Raw genomic sequence first — 22,507 nt, 5'->3', positions numbered from 1 at the left:
ATGCCCCTTTCAAAATATTTAGAATCAGGAACAGATATAGCCCATGGTTTTCTCCAGCCCTTGACCAACACAAAAACATCCTGTGGCGTTCTGCATTAGCATTGAATAACTTTTCAGGGAAGTTAGGAACCAATATACACAGGCAGTTAGGAAAGCTAAGGCTAGCTTTTTCAAGCAGAAATTTGCATCCTGTATCAAAGTTCTGGGACACTGTAAAGTCCATGGAGAATAAGAGCACCTCCTCCCAGCTGCCCACTGCACTGAGGCTAGGAAACACTATCACCACCGATAAATCCACTATAATTGAGAATTTCAATAAGCATTTTTGCTTTCCACCTGGCTACCCCTACCCTGTTCAACAGCCATGCACCCCCCACAGCAACTCGCCCAAGCCTCCCCTATTTCTCCTTCACCCAAATCCAGATAGTTGATGTTCTGAAAGGGCTGCGAAATCTGGACCCCTACAAATCAGCCAGGCTAGACAATCTGGACCCTCTTTTTCTAAAATGATCTGCCGAAATTGTTGCAACTCCTATCACTAGCCTGTTCGACCTCACTTTCATATTGTCTGAGATTCCCAAAGATTGGAAAGCTGCCACAGTCATCCCCCTCTTCAAAGGGGGAGACACTCTAGACCCAAACTGCTACAGACCTATATCTATCCTACCTTGCCTTTCTAAGGTCTTCGAAAGCCAAGTTAAACATCACCGACCATTTAGAATCCCACCGTACCTTCTCCACTATGCAATCTGGTTTCAGAGCTGGTCATGGGTGCACCTCAGCCACGCTCAAGGTCCTAAAAGTTATCATAACCGCCATCGATAAGAGACATTACTCTGCAGCCGTATTCATCGACCTGGCAAAGGATTTCGACTCTGTCAATCACCACATTCTTATTGGCAGACTCAACAGCCTTGGTTTCTCAAATGATTGCCTCGCCTGGTTCACCAACTACTTCTCTGATAGAGTTCAGTGTGTCAAATTGGAGGGCCTGCTGTCCAGACCTCTGGCAGTCTATGGGGGTGCCACAGGGCGATTATATTATTTTAAAACTGATATGATTTACTGATGTTTTGTGTGTGAAAATGTGTTATGTATTGTAATGCTTGTGTTTGTATCCCCCCTGTAGGGTGATCTGTTTGTCTGCCATCAAGCAGGCTGCAGGATTCACCATCAAGACTGAAGCAGGTACAGTCACATGACCTGGAAACAGATTACAGTGATATGAAGTATAAAAAAAGTACTGGTGAACTGGGGGCCCTTGAAGATTTGTCAGGCGAGAGGTATATATATATATGTACTCTTAGTCAGACTATAAGAACTAACACAGCTAAAACAAACACACTGAATCTGGGAATAATGTGTTCATCACTGGTTAGAGTACAATTTGTAGAAGACATGTAGCTACATTTGGACATTTTGAAGTGTTGCATTTTGATTCAAGTGGATCGCAAACCCGGTAACTACTTCTCTGATAGAGTTCAGTGTGTCAAATCAGAGGGCCTGTTATCCGGACCTCTGGCAGTCTCTATGGGTGTGCCACAGGGTTAAATTCTCGGGCCGACTCTCTTCTCTGTAATCATCAATGATGTCGCTCTTGCTGCTGGTGATTCTCTGATCCACCTCTAAGCAAACGACACCATTCTGTATACTTCTGGCCCCTCTTTGGACACTGTGTTAACTAACCTCCAGACGAGCTTCAATGCCATACAACTCTCCTTCCGTGGCCTCCAACTGCTCTTAAATGCAAGTAAAACTAAATGCATGCTCTTCAACCGATCACTGCCCGCCCGTCACTACTCTGGACGGCTCCGACTTAGAATATGTGGATAACTACAAATAAAAAATGGTCCAGTCTCAGTCCTGACTTAAATCTGCTTAAAAAATCAGAGACAAAGTGTGAATATTGCTGTCAATCAATTTCAACCAAAATGTCAAAAGCTTGAGAAATGTTGACAAACATGATGGATATATCAGTGAGTGTTGATACACACAAGAAACTGTTGAGTGTGAAAAACCCAGCAGCGTTGCAGTTCTTGACACAAACCAATGTGCCTGGCTTGACACCTCCTACCCTGTTCAAAGGCACTTAAAACTTTTGTCTTGCCCATTCACCCTCTGAATGGCACACACAATCCATGTCTCAATTGTCTCTCAAGGCAATTCTTTAACCCGTCTCAAGGCCTTCTTTAACCCGTCTCCTCCCCTTCATCTACACTGATTGAAGTGGATTTAACAAGTAACATTAATAAGGGATCATAGTTTTCACCTACTTAGTCCATGTCATGGAGAGTTCTTAATGTATATGTTTTGAACACTCAGTATATATTGATATTTATATTTGACTGCATTGTGGAAGAGAGCTTGCAAGTAAGCATTTCACTGTTCCGTTTGCACCTGCTGTATCCTGTGCATGTGACAAACTTTGATCTGTTGTACATTTTATTTGGCTATAAATAGTTTATAAGCAATTCACAAAATATGACTTTAGAAATAAATGCAGAGATATGTTATTGTACAAAATAGTGTTATATTTACAATGACATTATCAAATGCCATGTTATGAACAATTATATAGCGTCTGAGTGCAATCAATCTCATTACTCTAATCAGCTACTTTGTTGGTACAGTCACAGTGTGCAATACATCTTCAGGTTCCTGCAGACTGCTCTTGAATCCAGAGAAAATGCTCTGAACCTGCATTGGGGAAAAAATAACATTAGTATACTAAATAATTAAAAGGGATTCTATTCTTTCCTAAAAAGGTCTAATTATTTTGAGGAGCATTTGTAAGGATTAATGCAACAATTATACCTAATCAAAACATATGAAAATAAATTTGCATGTGCACATTTTTTGGCACCATTATCAGCAAAATGATCATATACCACTTATGCACGGTACAAAGTCTGCCATTTTATCTACAAGATAGCAGATAGGGAGACATTTGGACTCTTTCCAGTGACCTTGATGTTGTTTAATCATTACCAGTGAGGCAAATATAGGCTTATTTTGCCTGCTTATCCGAAACATTACATTATGATTCAGTTAAAAAAAATGTCTATTATGGGCTTATAACAGAACATTATTATTACGATGTTGCCAGTAGTTACATTTGAAACGAAATTACCTGTAAAGTCATATTGTCAATGTCTGTCTGGTAAGTTCAGTAGATGAAGCTTCTGTTGTGTTCTGATAAATAATGGAAAGAGTGACAGGGGCTTGCTGCTGGTTAGAGGTAACATTTCCATCCGTTGTTCGGGGCCCCTCTCCCTTGACCCTCCCGTTCCTTCGGAATGAGTTCCTAATTCCGTTAGTGAGACGGTTGGAAACCTTCTGGACAACACCGCTGATCCCTTTGTTCTTTAGTTTGACCAAGCCAACGTCATCCTCCAGTTCCTCAGGTGGCACCTCGATGTTCCCCGAGAACCAGAACACCCACCAGATGAGACTGAGGAAGATGATGACAGCCCCTGCATAGATGAACAAGTCGTGGCAGAATATGTCTGCAAACACCCCGGTCAGCAATATAAACACTCCAACTACGTCGTGGCTCACCGCAAACCAAAAGGCACATTTACAGCGACCAACTCCCTGATATCTCCTCTCCGCGACCTCCACTTGCCTTTCTTGTATTTGCGCCATGGTAACGGAAGTGCAATATTTCCTTTTCAAAAAGTAATTTGAAGTCCAGAAAGTAATGTAATTTCCAAAAGTGCCGACTCCGGTGCGGACACAAGGTGATGTGCGATGACGCGCCTTTGGACTGTTGGAGAACGCAGCGCACAGTCACAGGGACGCAACATACTGAGAGCACACAGTACAATTGTTCAAAGTACATTCACCTTGGGTTTTTAGTACAGCTTTACGAGACATGATCTTCTTTGATGATACTTTATCAGATATTTAGAAATAATTTTAAGGTGCTTCTTAAAAAGGCAAAAGAATGGTCCTTTCTGAAGTGCCCTTGTGAAAAATAAATTAGTCAGTAAATGACAGTATAACCTGTTATCCAAAAACATCCAAGTGTCTCTAATAAATAAAAATTAAAAGTCTATATTATTTAAAAGACAAAATTAGGATTCCAACCACACTAAACCAAATGTCCTACAGAATGTCTGAAGAATGGATCACCCCTTACCCTTTCCATCACACACTGCTGAGGGACCTGCTTGTGCTCCTGGCCCCCAGCCCCATACGTCTCTGCTTTTCCTTCAGGATGGGTATCCAGACCAGCCCTACCACTACAAACATCATTCCAATGGACAGGCAGACCGGGGCAGTGGCATGGGGGGTGTCTGTCACACCAGACGAGTGGAGGAGAATCAGCACCGCACCAGCGCCCAGCATCAGGGCTCCCATCACCATGACGATGATAGGTTTGTGTATGTAGGCCCAGCGAGGTGGTTCTGGAGTATTGGGGTCAAGTTCTGGACACGGGACTCTCCTCACAGAATCCTCTGTTCGTGGAAGCTCTTCTGATGATGCCATCCTCATAATGATGATGTGATGACTGTTTTGTCCAAATCAGGTGCTCGAGTGAAAAGCTGCCCTTACTAAACTGCAATTGTTCCTCAATGTGAAATAGATTTATATTTTGGAGACCCAATTTGTGTTTCACTTCATGACCTCTTGGACAACGGCAACTAACTTGCATTAACATGTATACTTTTTCTTCTGCAATATAAGATTTCTAATGCTTACCAACTACAACCTCCCTACTGATGACTGCTCTGTTGTTTCCTAAAACCCCACTCCCCTCATCCCATCTATTTCCACCCAGTTAACCACACCCACATCAAATAGGGAGGGGTAGTTCAATACTAGACAGAAGTGGAGCACCTGTAGGCGTGTATTGTCAAAACTTGCTAGCTAACTCCGGCAGCTTTTACATTCATGTGAAAACAGTGCTGAACAAATACATTACTTCGCTTCAAATGGATATTACAGAAATTATACTTAGAAATCAATGTTAGACATTGCACTTAAAAGAGCACTATAGTGAACAACCCAGTCTGTGATATTAGAAAGGCAAACATGGCCTGTAAGGATCAGGGAGCAGCTGCACAACCATGTTATGATCTCATCAACAATAGCCTTGTCATCTAATACCAAACAGTCTATTGTATTTGGACAGTGTTTACCATGGTAAAACATCACTCAAGGCTGACGCATCGGAGGTGAACCAAAACCACACAATACCTGTACAGACAGATATTGCCTAATTTAATGGGTTTATATTACATAAAAACCTTATTTATTCATTACATAAAAATTAACAGTGAGCCCATTGCAGTGGTCTCCACAAGTAGGAGTTGCCAGCCAAATAGAAAAAAGCCTGTCTTCCCCGGTCTGACATTTTTGGCTAAAGGAGCTCTATTTTGGTGGCCTCCGGTACATACTAATGCCTTATATTCTATCATCAGAAATACAGTGAAATGATTGGGTACTTTATAAAGTTTACCTTCCAGATTGGTTGTGGTATTATGTAGAAAGACAATTTAAATGAATAAAAATGTATGAATTCAGTGTATTGTTAGTTGTTTTGGATATCATCTAGGCCAAAGGTCAACCTTTTCCGAGTAAAGATCACTTTGAGTCAAAATGCAAGCATTTTTTTAAACATTACTTTATAAAATGTAAGCCTATGCAACATCAACTTATTAAAAATTGTTCTGTAGCAATGAGGTTTGTAGTAGGCTATATGCCCAATACATTATCAATGCATATTGTCTAAGCTTGAATTGCCCTGCCAATATTGTTCTTCTCAGACCATTTTGAAATTATTTCAAAATTGTAGGTATATTACACTAGTAATAGAGCAATTGTAATTAGTAATATTACTTTTGAGGCACAGCTGAGTGAGCATAATAAATAGCTTATTTTTGTATTTTACTGGACTGATTGCCTGCATCTGATGGTCAGTCTGAGGGGAGGGAGAAAGCAGCAGTGAGGCTGCCTCTCACCCGATTTACCGTCCCTCCGCTCTCCCTCCCACCACAGAGAAAAGGGGACATACTGTCTTCCAGCTGATGGGGAACTCAAGTAACACTGCATTATTTCTGTTCACTATAGTTCTCTTTCAATTCATGTTAATTCGATGGAACACTTTACCTTCCCCGACAGTAGGGCTGTTGAATCAAGTGCAACTATCGCCAACAGCAGGAAACAAATACATACAATAGGAAAGCCTGGCTTTGTTTTTTTTTGTAAAAATGTTTGGTGATCGACTAGGAAAGCCTCGGAGATCTCGATCGACTGATTGGTGACCATTGGTCTAGGCCTATATGATCAGGATTATTTACTAGGTAAGAACATTAAACCCATCTTCTCTTTGAGCTGATCTTATTTACAATTGTAATACAAAACATGAATGGCCACAATGTGTTCTTCAAATTATGTATTGTATTAAAAAAATAATTAATAGTCCTTATCGTGAAACATAAATTAAGGTTGAATCAAATAAAATAAAAAACTGGTTATATTAATCTTAAATATTATATATTTCTAATTTTACATAGACTAAATTAATAATCATCATTAGTTAGGGCCCTATCAAACGTTTTGTTGCCTGATTCCGTTTCGTCTTCCCAATTTTCTGTTTTGTTTTTCCAGGTCTTCGCTGGCAAAATCACATTTTAATATAAAAACAACCAAAGTGGAAGTTCTAAGTCCACAACACAACAATGCTTAAACCACTTGAGGTCTGGGAAGAAATCTGAGAAATTAATTTTGGATGTAGTTACCTTTTAATTTAAACGCACACCTAGCAAGAGGCTGTTGTTGAACAGTATTTTTGTAGCACACACGATGGTAGAGTTTGCAAAACAAATACCCACTGGATTGAAGAAAATATAACTACAAATTAGCCTAACATATAATTGAGAAGGCCTTTCCATCTACCAGAAGACCGTTTTCATTAGCATAATCACTAACGGCTATCCAAAGTGGTAGACGCATGCACCACACACACACCGACGTTGCCGCTTCAGCAAGTTGCAGGAAATACAAACTGCTTCATTCTGTTCATGTCTTATGATTAAACAAATACATTTCAATGCGTTTAGTTGATTCCCTAGTAAGGTCAATACATATGAATATTGTTGAATTCTGTTAATGACTGGATTCCGCGAGGGCCCTAATATTATATGAGTCGAACACAGCTCTCCATTACCTGTTGTTCTTGCAGTGATGATTTACCATCTTCATCAAATGTTTTCATAATTTATCTGCAGATAATTGCTAAAAGCCTACCAATTGCCTACGCAAATTAGGGAGCCAAATTAACGGCTCTCACTGATGCGATTCGGTAGGCTACACTGACTGACGAAACCAGTCACTGTCTGGCAAACTCCAACATCAAAGGTTCGGTTTAATGAATGGCAAAGGGATATATAGTGCATTCAGAAAAGTAGTTACAGACTACTCCTTGACTTACCTCAACATTGTTATTTTACAGCTGGAATTAAATGTGTTAAATTTCATTCTAATCTACACATAATGCCCCATACAGTGAAAAGATGTTTGCAAATGTATTAAATTAAATACTGAAATCTCATTTACATAAGCATTCACACCCCTTTGCTACGACACTCCAAATTGAGCCCAGATTCATCCAATTTCCTTTAATCATCATTGAGACGTCACTACAACTTGGAGTCGTATGATTATTATGATTATGATTATGATTATAACATGAGAGAATTGTGATGAGGCATATAAACAATAATTGGGAGATGGAAAAATGAACTACCCAGACTGCCTACAGCTGGCTGTCCAACCCAACTGTGCAACCTGGCATGGCCCTTGGTCAGGGAGGTGACCAATAACAGTTCCTTGGCTGAGATGAGAAAACCTACCAGAATGACAACCGTCTCTACAGCACTTCACAAATCTGGGCTTTATGGAAGTGGCCAGACTGAAACTACTCCTGAAAAAAAGACACGACAGCACACCTGGAGTTCACAAAACTGCACGTGAAAGACTGATAAGGCAAAAGATTGTGATCTGATGAGGCAAATTGAACTCTTTGGCTTGAATGAAAAGCACCATGTCTGGAAAAAACAAGGCGCACCTCATCACCCTTCAAACACCACCCTACAGTGAAGCATGGTCGTGGTAGCAACATGTTATGGGGATGCTTTTCAGCACCAGGGACTGGGAGATTGGTAAGGATAGAGGGAACAATGAATGGAGCCAAATAAAGGCAAATCCTTGAGGAGAACCTGCTTCAATGCAAACAACCTTGGACCTGGGCAAATAATTACATTCCAACAGGACAATGACCCCAAACAGACTTCTGAACAAGAATGTGAAAGTCCTTGAGTGGTCCAGCCAAAGCCCAGGCTTAACATTGAAAATCAGTGGAAAGACTTGAAGATTAATGTTCACCGCCACTCGGGGCTCCCAAGTGGCACAGTGGTCTAAGGCACTGCATCTCAGTGCAAGAGGTGTCACTAGATCCTGGTTCAATTCCAGGCTGTAGCACAACCGGCCGTGATTGGGAGTCCAATAGGGCGGCGCACAATTGGCCCAGTGTCGTTCGGGGTAGGCCGTCATTGTAAATAAGAATTTGTTCTAAATGTAGATTTCATTCAATACAGTCACTGAAATTTCTACAAACATGTTTACACTCATTGTGGGGTATTGCGTGTGGATGGCTGAGGAAAACAAATTTTGAATTCAGCGCTCTGCATTTTCACTGGATGTTGGCTAGGTGGGACGCTACAGTCCTACATATCCCGGAGAGGTTAACACAGTGGCGTGCCGTGGGCCTGGGCCTTCAGTGAGGTCCTACACAGTCCAACCTGAATTAATCCACCTCTTATTACCATCATTATGATGCCATGGCTCTAGACACTATACACTTAGACAGAAACGCAGTATAACCAGGCGTTGCGTCACCTTAAAATGGACATTTTTATTCAGAGAATTGCAGGGGAAGAGTACAATACAGTACAGTTCAACTAATAGGCAAGAACATAGTCGAGTGCAACAGAGTTATATTAATATTCTTCTTCTATCCATTTCTGGTCCACAAACTTTGAGCTTTAAATCCAACATTTTTTAAATACAGTGTGTTCACTAAACAGCGCATTGTCGCACCCAAAGCAGTTTCACCGTGATGATAAAGACAACTATTCACTGAAAATAAAAGTAAACAAATAATTTGCAACATAGGCTATTTAATATTAACAAAATGCGAAACATACATACACATTTAAAAAATAAAATGCATTGTATGCCTACTCACCAAAGACTGATTATTTGAACACAAAATCCATCCTCCTTTCTTTCCTCAAGAAGACTTCAATGACTCTGTTGTACAGTCTATCTGTGCGTTTTAGTTGCACCAATAAGTCCTTTTCTATCGACATGGAGGCTAATGCTGAAAGCCGAGTCTGTCCAGTAGCATTTCTGGAATATGTTTTGATTCGCTTTAAGGCCGAGAATGACCATGACAGAAGCCATGGACACAGGGATAGTCACTGTCACACATGCCAATGTGTAAAGTTGCCCCATGTCCTCATTCAGATTTTTCTGCTTAAGGAAATCGAGATCAGAGGGACTTTTCCCTTCAAAATCAGTCATAGCATACATTAGTCAGTTCTGTTTTTAGCTTGGATAGGTCGAACAGTGTTCCGTGACTCTGTTAAGCTGGAGAAGGCTGTTTGCGGGATTTTTTTCCGTTAGGTCTGAAAGTGCTGGGGGTCCAGGAGGGAGAGAAACATTCATTTTTCGTGGTGTTGAAACCTGTTTTGTATCTGGCAAAGAATGTTGTCCAGAATATTGCTGTGGAGTTGTTGGTAGTATGTGCGAGGGTCTCCTTGTTCTGGGCCTCTGCGTGCGCTGGGTGAACTTGAGATGCGCGCTGTGTCATCGTAGATTTGACTGAACCTGCGCCTCTCTCGCTCAATTGTAATAATATGCATTCCCAGCAGTACAGTTTGCAGTGCTTCTGAGCCTGTGAGCCATTGATAGCGCTAGTAGTTGGAACTTTGAAAGTGGCGAACAAACTACTTTCCCGCCTGTGACAGGCTTTGTAGCGTCGGGCGACCTCTCCTTACAATGTCTAACTTTTCTTGAAAAGTTCGTCTTGAGAATGGCGTTATAATTATATCCTCGACCAAATCGATATCTTCTCCTCCTTCCGTCATTGTGGGTTGAAAACAGCTTAGTAGTACACAAATTAATTTGTTAATCAAATTCAGTTTCCTAGTTCTGCATAGACCTGCCCATAGGACCTGCCTCTCAATATTGGTAATCCAATCAAAAGACGTGCACGCACTACGCCTGCTAGCTGGCTCCTGTGTAACACTGGAGCCAGCCAGCAGGCGTACAATAGCCAACTAAAGCTGATTGGTTGACACTAAATTTTAATTTCCATTCACTTTAAGATACAAGCGCCCGCACTGTTGATTCTGAAGGCCTGAGGGCAGATTTTAGACCCCTGGCAACACATGATGGCTGAATATGATTGGATAAAAGATCTAATAAAGAACAGCCCTCCAAATCTCAACCTGGGGCTGGAAGCAGTGCAACCAAGAGGAAAGCTATGAAGAGTATAACTCTTACTCTGGGGAATAATTTAATACATATTTGTGGGAAAATATATTTAAAAAAAAATTATATTCTGATGATGTTTAGGCCAGCAGAGAAGGCCTTGCTGGCCCTGACGGCCCACCACTGGGTTAACACTAAAGAAATGTATGTGCCAAAATTCTAAATCAGGCTGAGTGGATTGACTCATCATTCCCACTCGCATTAGATGGGAAGTGCAAATTCCCAAGCATCCTCTCCCTCTGTGTAAAGAAATTTGACTGCAACCAACCACAGTGCAGCACTCAAATTGTACCGGATGGCGGGACAGTTTCCCAGTCATCGCTCGCTTTGTGACTGGCGCCTATCCTAGCAATAGATCGCTAGAAGATGAATATCCTTCATTCTAACGGGAGAGAACTCAAGGGACTAGCAACTTGAAACTTAAATGAAAAGGAGCCTAGTTAATATGAAGTGGAGAAAGTAGCCGGCTGAAAATGAGTAGCGCTAATAGAAAACAATGCCATTGTGGATAACAAAGACATGAAATATACTTTGTGGTAATATTTTAATTTACAAGTTGGGCTTATACAAAAGATGATTTTGAACAAGACCCTTTTATGGGGCAGACAAAGATTTGCAACACACGAGTTTGTCCTTGGATCAATTAACATTGACAGTATATATACATTTAGAACCAGTCCTTTTTATATCAGTATAATGAAGTCAGAGTTCCATTTAGAGAAGGGGGGAGTAATACACAGGTAGCAATGAGGAGAGAAAGGAGAGTTGTGTTCCACTGAGTTGACAAACAGACATTCAAATTTAGGTACTTCTCTTTTCATATTTTGTGAGGGTATTTTTGCAGCCTTCTTGGTCATTTTTTATTTTATACCTTTCCTCCTGTTGGTTTGGGTACCTTCACAAGTCCCTTCTTGGTCGGCTTCTACGCGGATCAGAGAGAAGAAAACAATTTGCACAGTACTGAGAGGAGTCTTTCTGTAGAGACAGAGGTCGGTCAATTAACTTCCACTGGGGGGGCAGTGTTCCCAGAGAGTGAACAGGGAAACACCATAAAAGGGACACCGCTCCCCTGCCTCATTGGAATAAGTTTCATATAGCATTGGATTTAAACCAAAATTCATAAGGAGAGTGAAACAAGTTCCAAACCAGTGCACAGAGTCCTTTGAAAAATGTTATTTGACAAAAATAGTTAATTGATGAACTAATAATATTTAAATGCATTTGGTTTGACACTAGCGGGGTACAGACCTCCACTTTAGCCTTTTTCCTTGGCATTACTATGGGAACCTCTTCCTCCCTGTCAGCACCAGAGTTTTTTTCTGTAGACTTCTGTTCTTTCTTTGCAGACTTCTGTTTCCGCGCATTTTTCTGAAATTTCATAAACAAGACACAGGTATTGATGAGATCCAGCTCTCGCATGTTTATATACACAAAGTACCAGTCAAAAGTTTGGACCCCTACTCATTCGAGGGTTTTTCTTTATCTTTACTAGACATCAAATCAATAAAACATATGGGATCATGTAGTAACACAAACACTTAAATCAAAATACATTTTAGATTCTTCTAAGTAGCCACCATTTGCCTTGACAGCCTTGCACACTCTTGGCATTCTCTCAACCAGCTTCACCTGGAATGCTTTTCCAACAGTCTTAGAGTTCCCATATTTGCTGAGCACTTGTTGGCTGCTTTTCCTTCACTCTGAAGTCCAACTCATCCCAAACCATCTCAATTGGGTTGAGTTCAGGTGATTGTGAGGCCAGGTAATCTGATGCAGCACCATCACTCTCCTTCTACGTCAAATTGCCCGTACACAGCCTGGAGGTGTGTTGGGTCATTGTCTTGTTGAAAATACAAATGACCCGCTAAACCCAAACCAGATGGGATGACGTATCGCTGCAGAATGCTGTGGTAGCCATGCTGGTTAAGTGTGCCTTGAATTCTAAATAAATCACACAGTATCACCAGCTTCTTGCTCTGCAGGTTCAATGACAAAGGCTCCCTAAGCAGGGCAGATTCCAACAATTGTTTACAGACAGATTATTTCACTTATAATTCATTGTATCACAATTCCAGTGGGTCAGAAGTTCACATACACTAAGTTGACTGTGCCTTTCAACAGCTTGGAAAATTCCAGAAAATGATGTCATGGCTTTAGAAGCTTCTGATAGACTAACTGATATCATTTGAGTCAATTGGAGGTGTACCTGTGGATGTATTTCAAGGCCTACCTTCAAAATCAGTGCCTCTTTGCTTGACATCATGGGAAAATTAAAATAAATCGGCCAAGACCTCAGAAAAACAATTGTAGACCTCCACAAATCTGGTTCATCCTTGGGAGCAATTTCCAAACACCTGAAGGTACCACGTTCATCTGTACAAACAATAGTAAGCAAGCATAAACACCATGGGACCACGCAGCCGTCATACCGCTCAGGAAGGAGACCCGTTCTGTCTCCAAGAGATGAACGTACTTTGGTGCAAATCAATCCCAGAACAGCAGCAAAGGATCTTTTGAATATGCTGGAGGAAACAGGTACAAAAGTATCTATATCCACAGTAAAACTAATTATATTTCGACAACAGGAAAGGCCGCTCAGCAAGGAAGAAGCCACTGCTCCAAAACCACCATAAAAAAGCCAGACTACGGTTTGCAACTGCACATGGGGACAAAGATCGTACTTTTTGGAGAGATGTCCTCTGGTCTGATCAAACAAAAATAGAACTGTTCAAAATATATGGCACCATGAGGGAGGAAAATGATGTGGATATATTGAAGCAACGTCTCAAGACATCAGTCAGGAAGTTAAAGCTTGGTCGCAAATGAGTCTTCCAAATGGACAATGACCCCAAGCATACTTCCAAAGTTGTGGCAATATGGCTTAAGGACTCAAAGTCAAGGTATTGGAGTGGCCATCAGAAAGCCCTGACCTCAATCCTATAGAAAAAATATGTGTGAGCAAGGAGGCCTACAAACCTGACTCAGTTACAGCAGCTCTGTCAGAAGGAATGGGCCAAAATTCGCCCAACTTATTGTGGGAAGCTTGTGGAAGGCTACCCAAAACATTTGACCCAAGTTAAACAATTGAAAGGCAATGCTACCAAATACTAATTGAGTGTATGTAAACTTCTGAACCACTGGGACTGTGATGAAAGAAATAAACCACTATCATTCTGACATTTCACATTCTTCAAATAAAGTGGTGACCTAAGACAGGGAATTTCTACTAGGATTAAATGTATTTGGCTATGGTGTATGTAAACTTCCGACTTCCAACTGTATAAGAGGACATGTATTTCAAAACCAGGGAACAGCACTAGGGGCTATGTTGATGTTCCCAGAGAGTGAACAGGGAGACAACAAAAAAAGGATGCCACTCCCCTGCCTCACTGGAATGAGTTTCATATAGCAATGGAGTTAAACCAAAATTCATACTGAGAGTGAACCAGGTTCCGAACCAGTGCAAAAATGAGTCTTTAAATAGATTTCATTTGACTAAAATAGGCAAGGTGATCAACCAACAATATTTACAAGCTTACTTCTTTCTCTCGTAGAAGTGCTTGCCGATGTGCGAGGACAGCAGGCGGCGAAAGCGGTCGTCTGAAAGAAACATGTCAAAGTTCCCCAGCAGCCGTCGTTCGGCTTCAAAGGGCTTGTACTCAGTCCTCAGTGTCTTGTAAAGGATCACCTAAAGAAAGACAAAGGGATATGCCTGGATGAGTTGTGTCTCGTGTAAAAAATAACCCCCCCTTACACACGTTACGGTCAAATTCAACACAAAAATCAATATCTTTGGGCTACACATTACATTGAATACTTTCTGCCTGTGGACATCTGTTCTACAATGTGCCAGCAGAGCAAGATACCCTTTGCTGGCATAATTGATCTCTTTCGGGCAGAGTACATCTGGCATACCACGTTTTATTGAAAAAGTGTGGTGTTCCATTCATTTCTATAGTGGCATGCAGCTTAAGCCAGGCCCATCTCCACTTCATCCCTGAATAAATCAAATTAAAGTTTGTCACGCGCGCCGAATACAACAGATGTAGGTAGACCTTACAGTGAAATGCTTACTTACAGACTAACCAATAGTGAGAAGGTGTGTGTGTGTGTAGGTAAGTAAAGAAATAAAACAGTAAGAAGACATTTGAAAATAAGAGTAGCAAGGCTATATACAGACACCGGTTAGTCAGGCTTATTGAGGTAGTACGTATATGTATCACATAGGTATCCTATTTTGGATTCAAAACAGCAAACAGCAAAGCACCTCACGCCTCCTCGTCCATGCCTCCCGAGGGGAACGACACGCGGAGATCCATTCACCTACTCTGCATCACAAAGACATGGTGGTTGGAACTAAAAATCTCCTATTTGGACTGGCCAAAGGATTTCCATTGCTCGTGTTTCTTGGCCCAAGAAAGTCTCTTCTTATTGGTGCCCTTTAGTAGTGGTTTCTTTGCAGCAATTTGAACAGTTGATGTTGAGATGTATCTGTTACATGAACTCTGAAGTATTTATTTGGGCAGCAATCTGAGGTGCAGTTAACTCTCACGAACTTATCCTATGCAGCAGATGGGTCTTGGGTCTTCCGTTCCAGTCCCCATGAGAGCCAGTTTCATCACAGCGACTGCACTTGAAGATACTTTCAAAGTTCATGAAATGTTCCATATTGACTGACCTTCATGTTTTAAAGTATTGATGGACTGTCGTTTCTCTTTGCTTATTTGAGCTGGTCTTGCCATAATATGAACTTGGGTCTTTTACCAAATAGGGCTGCTACCTTCTGTATACCACCCCTACCGTGTCACAACACAACTGATCGGCTCAAATGCATTAAGGAAAGAAATTCCACAACTTAAGCTTTAAGAAGGCACAGCTGTTAATTGAAATGCATTCCACCTCATGAAGCTGGTTGAGAGAATGTCAAGAATGTGCAAAGCTGTCAAAGCAAAGGGTGGCTACTTGGAAGAATCTCAAATAGAAAATATTTTCATTTGTTTAAAACCTGTTGAAACTAGGGGGCACTATTTTCATTTTTGGAAAAATAACGTTCCCAAAGTAAAACGGGCTATTTTGTCAGGACAAGATGCTAGAATATGCATATTATTCACAGCTTAGGATAGAACACACTCTAAAGTTTCCAAAACTGTAAAAATATTGTCTGCGAGTATAACAGAACTGATATTGCAGGCGAAAGCCTGAGAAAAATCCAATCGGGAAGTGACTCATGTTTTGAAAGCTCTGCGTTCTGATGCGTCCCTATTGAGCAGTGAATGGGCTATCAACCAGATTCCTTTTTCTACGTATTCCCCAAGGTGTCTACAGCATTTTGACGTAGTTTCACGCCTTTATGTTGAAGAATGAGTGTAAACGACTACATTGCGTAAGTGTCCGGCTGAGGGCTCTCAGAGTAATTATTGTGTAATAGACAGAGGTAGCTATTTTTCCTCCCGGTCTTACGGAAAATACAGCTGTCCCGGTTGATATATTATCGAATAGATATTTGAAAAACACCTTGAGGATTGATTATAAACAACGTTTTGCCATGTTTCTGTCGATATTATGGAGCTAATTTGGAATATTTTTTGCCGTTGTCGTGACCGCAATTTCCGGTCGAATTCTCAGCCAAACGTGAAGAACTAACAGAGTTATTTCGGCTACAAAAACAATATTTTTTGGAAAAAAATGAACATTTGCTATCTAACTAGGAGTCTCGTGAGTGAAAACATCCGAAGCTCATCAAAGGTAAACGATTGAATTAGATTGCTTTTCTGATTTTTGTGACCAGGTTGCCTGCTGCTAGCTAGGCATAATGCTATGCTATCGATAAACTTACACAAATGCTTGTCTTGCTTTGGCTGTAAAGAATAATTTCAAAATCTGAGACGACAGGGTGATTAACAAAAGGCTAAGCTGTGTTTCAATATATTTCACTTGTGATTTCATGAATATGAATATTTTCTAGTAATATTATTTGACTGTGGCGCTATGCTATTCAGCAGCTGCTGACTAAAATGATCCTGCGACAGGGATGGGTAGCGTCAAGAAGTTTTAATTAACATTTGGTTACAACATGATTCCATGTGTGTTATTTCATAGTTTATGTCTTCACTATTGTTCTACAATGTATAAAATAGTAAAAAATAAAGAAACCCTTTAGGTTTATTTAACCTTTAGTAGGTGTGTCAAAACTTTTACTGGTACTGCATGCATGTACATATGCATGTAAATAATAGAGAGGTCTGCAATTGACCTCAATAGTCCATATGTGGCACTAAGAGCTATGTTGATGTTCACAGAGAGTGAACAGGGAGACAGCACTAAATGGAGACCGCTCCCCTGACTCACTGGAATGGGTTTCATATAGCACTGGATTTAAACCAAAATTAATAGAGTGTAAAACAGGTTCCGAACCAGTGCAAAGACGAGTCCTTTAATTTGACAAAAATAGATCATTGATCAAATAATATAATCTTCCAAAGCAATTTACAAGCATTTGTGTGTAGCAGTCCTACCTTGGCATCCATGGCTGCGCGGGTCTGTTTCTGTGTTTCATCTATAAGGGTCAGGTTACTCAGGTTAGAGGTGTAGATGGGCAGAGGCACTGATTGGCTTTTCAAGTGGATGACCTTTATCAACGGTCCTTTCTGCAAAAGAGACAACACTTTATACTCAAAGAACACAAAGACTCATACATTCAGGTCAAAACTATTTCTGTGAAGAAAACATTTTCAATGTTACGGCCATTTCTACCCTGTGTATCGTATCACTCAGATTGCGGCCACTTGTTAAAGGCCTTTCTTTGTCAGGATTGTAGGCACATGGGTTTAATCACACTGCTATACAGAGCAGGCAATAAGCTTAACGTACCACAGTACTATAGGCCCTGTAATCTCACCCCAGACAATAGAGATATCAAAGGTGATTTTCAGACTGGGCCCACACATTTCTTTAGCATTAATAAACATTGAGTATACCTGACCATTTAACGTATAATAAAAGTGTAAATATCGGTGTTGACGGGGTACAATTGATTAGGGAGATCAGGAAGACATCCTGGCAGTAAACTCACCTAACCCGTAGTTTTGTCACAATGGTGCTGACAGCTGAATCAATATTCTCTGTTATTTCATCTGCAGCCATCCCAGAGTGGGCCACATAAGCCATGCTAAAACAAACTAACATTTTACAGGAGGCAATGTGTATATAAATGAATGTGCATTAATTGCCCTTGTGTGTCAGTTACAGAGACAGGCTCCAAGAGAGAGGGAGATCTGTCAGGATATATTTTGAGTCACTATGGCACCATCATTGCCCATGTCCAACAAGGACAGGGTTTGCTGAGGCGCACTTACTGACTAAGTCAGAGAGCAGGCCTCACCAGTAGCAGCCTTTCTTAGAAATGGAGGTTGTTGTTCCCTGGATGGTTCTCTGGATGTCCAAGGCCAGCTTCTTGCTCTGCAGGTTCAATGACAAAGGCTCCCTAAGCAGGGGAGATTTAAAAAAAAAAAAATGTAAACTCCATTAGATTAGAACTCTGTAAGGGCTAGCTTAAAGGCACATTTAAACTTACAGGTGAAGTCGGAAGTTTACATACACTTAGGTTGGAGTCATTAAAACTCATTTTTCAACCACTCCACAAATGTCTTGTGAACAAACTATAGTTTTGGCAAGTCGGTTAGGACATCTAGCATGACAAGTAATTTTTCCAACAATTGTTTACAGACAGATTATTTCACTTATAATTCATTGTATCACAATTCCAGTGGGTCAGAAGTTCACATACACTAAGTTGACTGTGCCTTTCAACAGCTTGGAAAATTCCAGAAAATGATGTCATGGCTTTAGAAGCTTCTGATAGACTAACTGATATCATTTGAGTCAATTGGAGGTGTACCTGTGGATGTATTTCAAGGCCTACCTTCAAAATCAGTGCCTCTTTGCTTGACATCATGGGAAAATTAAAATAAATCGGCCAAGACCTCAGAAAAACAATTGTAGACCTCCACAAATCTGGTTCATCCTTGGGAGCAATTTCCAAACACCTGAAGGTACCACGTTCATCTGTACAAACAATAGTAAGCAAGCATAAACACCATGGGACCACGCAGCCGTCATACCGCTCAGGAAGGAGACCCGTTCTGTCTCCAAGAGATGAACGTACTTTGGTGCAAATCAATCCCAGAACAGCAGCAAAGGATCTTTTGAAGATGCTGGAGGAAACAGGTACAAAAGTATCTATATCCACAGTAAAACTAATTATATTTCGACAACAGGAAAGGCCGCTCAGCAAGGAAGAAGCCACTGCTCCAAAACCACCATAAAAAAGCCAGACTACGGTTTGCAACTGCACATGGGGACAAAGATCGTACTTTTTGGAGAGATGTCCTCTGGTCTGATCAAACAAAAATAGAACTGTTCAAAATATATGGCACCATGAGGGAGGAAAATGATGTGGATATATTGAAGCAACGTCTCAAGACATCAGTCAGGAAGTTAAAGCTTGGTCGCAAATGAGTCTTCCAAATGGACAATGACCCCAAGCATACTTCCAAAGTTGTGGCAATATGGCTTAAGGACTCAAAGTCAAGGTATTGGAGTGGCCATCAGAAAGCCCTGACCTCAATCCTATAGAAAAAATATGTGTGAGCAAGGAGGCCTACAAACCTGACTCAGTTACAGCAGCTCTGTCAGGAGGAATGGGCCAAAATTATAACAGAACTGATATTGCAGGCGAAAGCCTGAGAAAAATCCAATCGGGAAGTGACTCATGTTTTGAAAGCTCTGCGTTCTGATGCGTCCCTATTGAGCAGTGAATGGGCTATCAACCAGATTCCTTTTTCTACGTATTCCCCAAGGTGTCTACAGCATTTTGACGTAGTTTCACGCCTTTATGTTGAAGAATGAGTGTAAACGACTACATTGCGTAAGTGTCCGGCTGAGGGCTCTCAGAGTAATTATTGTGTAATAGACAGAGGTAGCTATTTTTCCTCCCGGTCTTACGGAAAATACAGCTGTCCCGGTTGATATATTATCGAATAGATATTTGAAAAACACCTTGAGGATTGATTATAAACAACGTTTTGCCATGTTTCTGTCGATATTATGGAGCTAATTTGGAATATTTTTTGCCGTTGTCGTGACCGCAATTTCCGGTCGAATTCTCAGCCAAACGTGAAGAACTAACAGAGTTATTTCGGCTACAAAAACAATATTTTTTGGAAAAAAATGAACATTTGCTATCTAACTAGGAGTCTCGTGAGTGAAAACATCCGAAGCTCATCAAAGGTAAACGATTGAATTAGATTGCTTTTCTGATTTTTGTGACCAGGTTGCCTGCTGCTAGCTAGGCATAATGCTATGCTATCGATAAACTTACACAAATGCTTGTCTTGCTTTGGCTGTAAAGAATAATTTCAAAATCTGAGACGACAGGGTGATTAACAAAAGGCTAAGCTGTGTTTCAATATATTTCACTTGTGATTTCATGAATATGAATATTTTCTAGTAATATTATTTGACTGTGGCGCTATGCTATTCAGCAGCTGCTGACTAAAATGATCCTGCGACAGGGATGGGTAGCGTCAAGAAGTTTTAATTAACATTTGGTTACAACATGATTCCATGTGTTATTTCATAGTTTATGTCTTCACTATTGTTCTACAATGTATAAAATAGTAAAAAATAAAGAAACCCTTTAGGTTTATTTAACCTTTAGTAGGTGTGTCAAAACTTTTACTGGTACTGCATGCATGTACATATGCATGTAAATAATAGAGAGGTCTGCAATTGACCTCAATAGTCCATATGTGGCACTAAGAGCTATGTTGATGTTCACAGAGAGTGAACAGGGAGACAGCACTAAATGGAGACCGCTCCCCTGACTCACTGGAATGGGTTTCATATAGCACTGGATTTAAACCAAAATTAATAGAGTGTAAAACAGGTTCCGAACCAGTGCAAAGACGAGTCCTTTAATTTGACAAAAATAGATCATTGATCAAATAATATAATCTTCCAAAGCAATTTACAAGCATTTGTGTGTAGCAGTCCTACCTTGGCATCCATGGCTGCGCGGGTCTGTTTCTGTGTTTCATCTATAAGGGTCAGGTTACTCAGGTTAGAGGTGTAGATGGGCAGAGGCACTGATTGGCTTTTCAAGTGGATGACCTTTATCAACGGTCCTTTCTGCAAAAGAGACAACACTTTATACTCAAAGAACACAAAGACTCATACATTCAGGTCAAAACTATTTCTGTGAAGAAAACATTTTCAATGTTACGGCCATTTCTACCCTGTGTATCGTATCACTCAGATTGCGGCCACTTGTTAAAGGCCTTTCTTTGTCAGGATTGTAGGCACATGGGTTTAATCACACTGCTATACAGAGCAGGCAATAAGCTTAACGTACCACAGTACTATAGGCCCTGTAATCTCACCCCAGACAATAGAGATATCAAAGGTGATTTTCAGACTGGGCCCACACATTTCTTTAGCATTAATAAACATTGAGTATACCTGACCATTTAACGTATAATAAAAGTGTAAATATCGGTGTTGACGGGGTACAATTGATTAGGGAGATCAGGAAGACATCCTGGCAGTAAACTCACCTAACCCGTAGTTTTGTCACAATGGTGCTGACAGCTGAATCAATATTCTCTGTTATTTCATCTGCAGCCATCCCAGAGTGGGCCACATAAGCCATGCTAAAACAAACTAACATTTTACAGGAGGCAATGTGTATATAAATGAATGTGCATTAATTGCCCTTGTGTGTCAGTTACAGAGACAGGCTCCAAGAGAGAGGGAGATCTGTCAGGATATATTTTGAGTCACTATGGCACCATCATTGCCCATGTCCAACAAGGACAGGGTTTGCTGAGGCGCACTTACTGACTAAGTCAGAGAGCAGGCCTCACCAGTAGCAGCCTTTCTTAGAAATGGAGGTTGTTGTTCCCTGGATGGTTCTCTGGATGTCCAAGGCCAGCTTCTTGCTCTGCAGGTTCAATGACAAAGGCTCCCTAAGCAGGGGAGATTTAAAAAAAAAAAAATGTAAACTCCATTAGATTAGAACTCTGTAAGGGCTAGCTTAAAGGCACATTTAAACTTACAGGTGAAGTCGGAAGTTTACATACACTTAGGTTGGAGTCATTAAAACTCATTTTTCAACCACTCCACAAATGTCTTGTGAACAAACTATAGTTTTGGCAAGTCGGTTAGGACATCTAGCATGACAAGTAATTTTTCCAACAATTGTTTACAGACAGATTATTTCACTTATAATTCATTGTATCACAATTCCAGTGGGTCAGAAGTTCACATACACTAAGTTGACTGTGCCTTTCAACAGCTTGGAAAATTCCAGAAAATGATGTCATGGCTTTAGAAGCTTCTGATAGACTAACTGATATCATTTGAGTCAATTGGAGGTGTACCTGTGGATGTATTTCAAGGCCTACCTTCAAAATCAGTGCCTCTTTGCTTGACATCATGGGAAAATTAAAATAAATCGGCCAAGACCTCAGAAAAACAATTGTAGACCTCCACAAATCTGGTTCATCCTTGGGAGCAATTTCCAAACACCTGAAGGTACCACGTTCATCTGTACAAACAATAGTAAGCAAGCATAAACACCATGGGACCACGCAGCCGTCATACCGCTCAGGAAGGAGACCCGTTCTGTCTCCAAGAGATGAACGTACTTTGGTGCAAATCAATCCCAGAACAGCAGCAAAGGATCTTTTGAAGATGCTGGAGGAAACAGGTACAAAAGTATCTATATCCACAGTAAAACTAATTATATTTCGACAACAGGAAAGGCCGCTCAGCAAGGAAGAAGCCACTGCTCCAAAACCACCATAAAAAAGCCAGACTACGGTTTGCAACTGCACATGGGGACAAAGATCGTACTTTTTGGAGAGATGTCCTCTGGTCTGATCAA

The 22,507-nt window shown here is 40.8% G+C and overlaps 2 protein-coding genes, 1 long non-coding RNA gene and 2 other non-coding genes across 8 annotated transcripts; all 5 read right to left on the bottom strand.

The window, feature by feature from the left end:
• Positions 1–2,424: 2,424 nt before the first annotated feature.
• Positions 2,425–3,772, bottom strand: LOC149974497 (uncharacterized). Its single transcript, XM_090211937.1, has 2 exons — positions 3,131–3,772; positions 2,425–2,697 (listed from the first exon to the last, which is right to left on the bottom strand). The coding sequence occupies exon 1, from the start codon at positions 3,643–3,645 to the stop codon at positions 3,139–3,141; it is 507 nt and encodes a 168-aa protein (XP_090068063.1). The 5' UTR covers positions 3,646–3,772; the 3' UTR covers positions 2,425–2,697; positions 3,131–3,138.
• Positions 3,773–11,090: 7,318 nt separating this feature from the next.
• On the bottom strand, positions 11,091–18,557 carry LOC110513322 (ribosomal L1 domain-containing protein 1). Of its 4 annotated transcripts, none has more exons than XM_090211928.1 (7): positions 18,485–18,557; positions 17,945–18,046; positions 17,636–17,731; positions 17,079–17,210; positions 14,103–14,251; positions 11,812–12,564; positions 11,091–11,485 (listed from the first exon to the last, which is right to left on the bottom strand). In XM_090211928.1, the coding sequence occupies exons 4-6, from the start codon at positions 17,088–17,090 to the stop codon at positions 12,345–12,347; spliced, it is 381 nt and encodes a 126-aa protein (XP_090068054.1). In that variant the 5' UTR covers positions 17,091–17,210; positions 17,636–17,731; positions 17,945–18,046; positions 18,485–18,557; the 3' UTR covers positions 11,091–11,485; positions 11,812–12,344. The 4 variants fall into 4 exon arrangements, 3 of the variants coding, with proteins under 3 accessions (XP_090068054.1, XP_090068055.1, XP_090068056.1); XM_090211929.1 differs by having other exon boundaries at positions 11,812–11,931; positions 18,485–18,548; XM_090211930.1 differs by having other exon boundaries at positions 11,091–11,931; positions 18,485–18,549.
• On the bottom strand, positions 17,373–17,500 carry LOC149974496 (small nucleolar RNA ACA64). Its single transcript, XR_016489792.1, has one exon. It is a non-coding gene; the product is annotated as a small nucleolar RNA ACA64 (small nucleolar RNA).
• Positions 18,558–20,474: 1,917 nt separating the features above from the next.
• On the bottom strand, positions 20,475–22,092 carry LOC149974494 (uncharacterized). The gene is made up of 4 exons (XR_016489238.1): positions 22,026–22,092; positions 21,486–21,587; positions 21,177–21,272; positions 20,475–20,751 (listed from the first exon to the last, which is right to left on the bottom strand). It is a non-coding gene; the product is annotated as an uncharacterized LOC149974494 (long non-coding RNA).
• Positions 20,914–21,041, bottom strand: LOC149974495 (small nucleolar RNA ACA64). Its single transcript, XR_016489781.1, has one exon. It is a non-coding gene; the product is annotated as a small nucleolar RNA ACA64 (small nucleolar RNA).
• Positions 22,093–22,507: the final 415 nt, after the last annotated feature.

The sequence above is a fragment of the Oncorhynchus mykiss genome, chromosome 20, assembly GCF_057628025.1.
Source record: "Oncorhynchus mykiss isolate SJ-2025 chromosome 20, ASM5762802v1, whole genome shotgun sequence".
NCBI lineage: Eukaryota > Metazoa > Chordata > Actinopteri > Salmoniformes > Salmonidae > Oncorhynchus > Oncorhynchus mykiss.
Note: the sequence above shows the minus strand (reverse complement) of the source record. Positions and strands in the feature narration are given on the sequence as shown.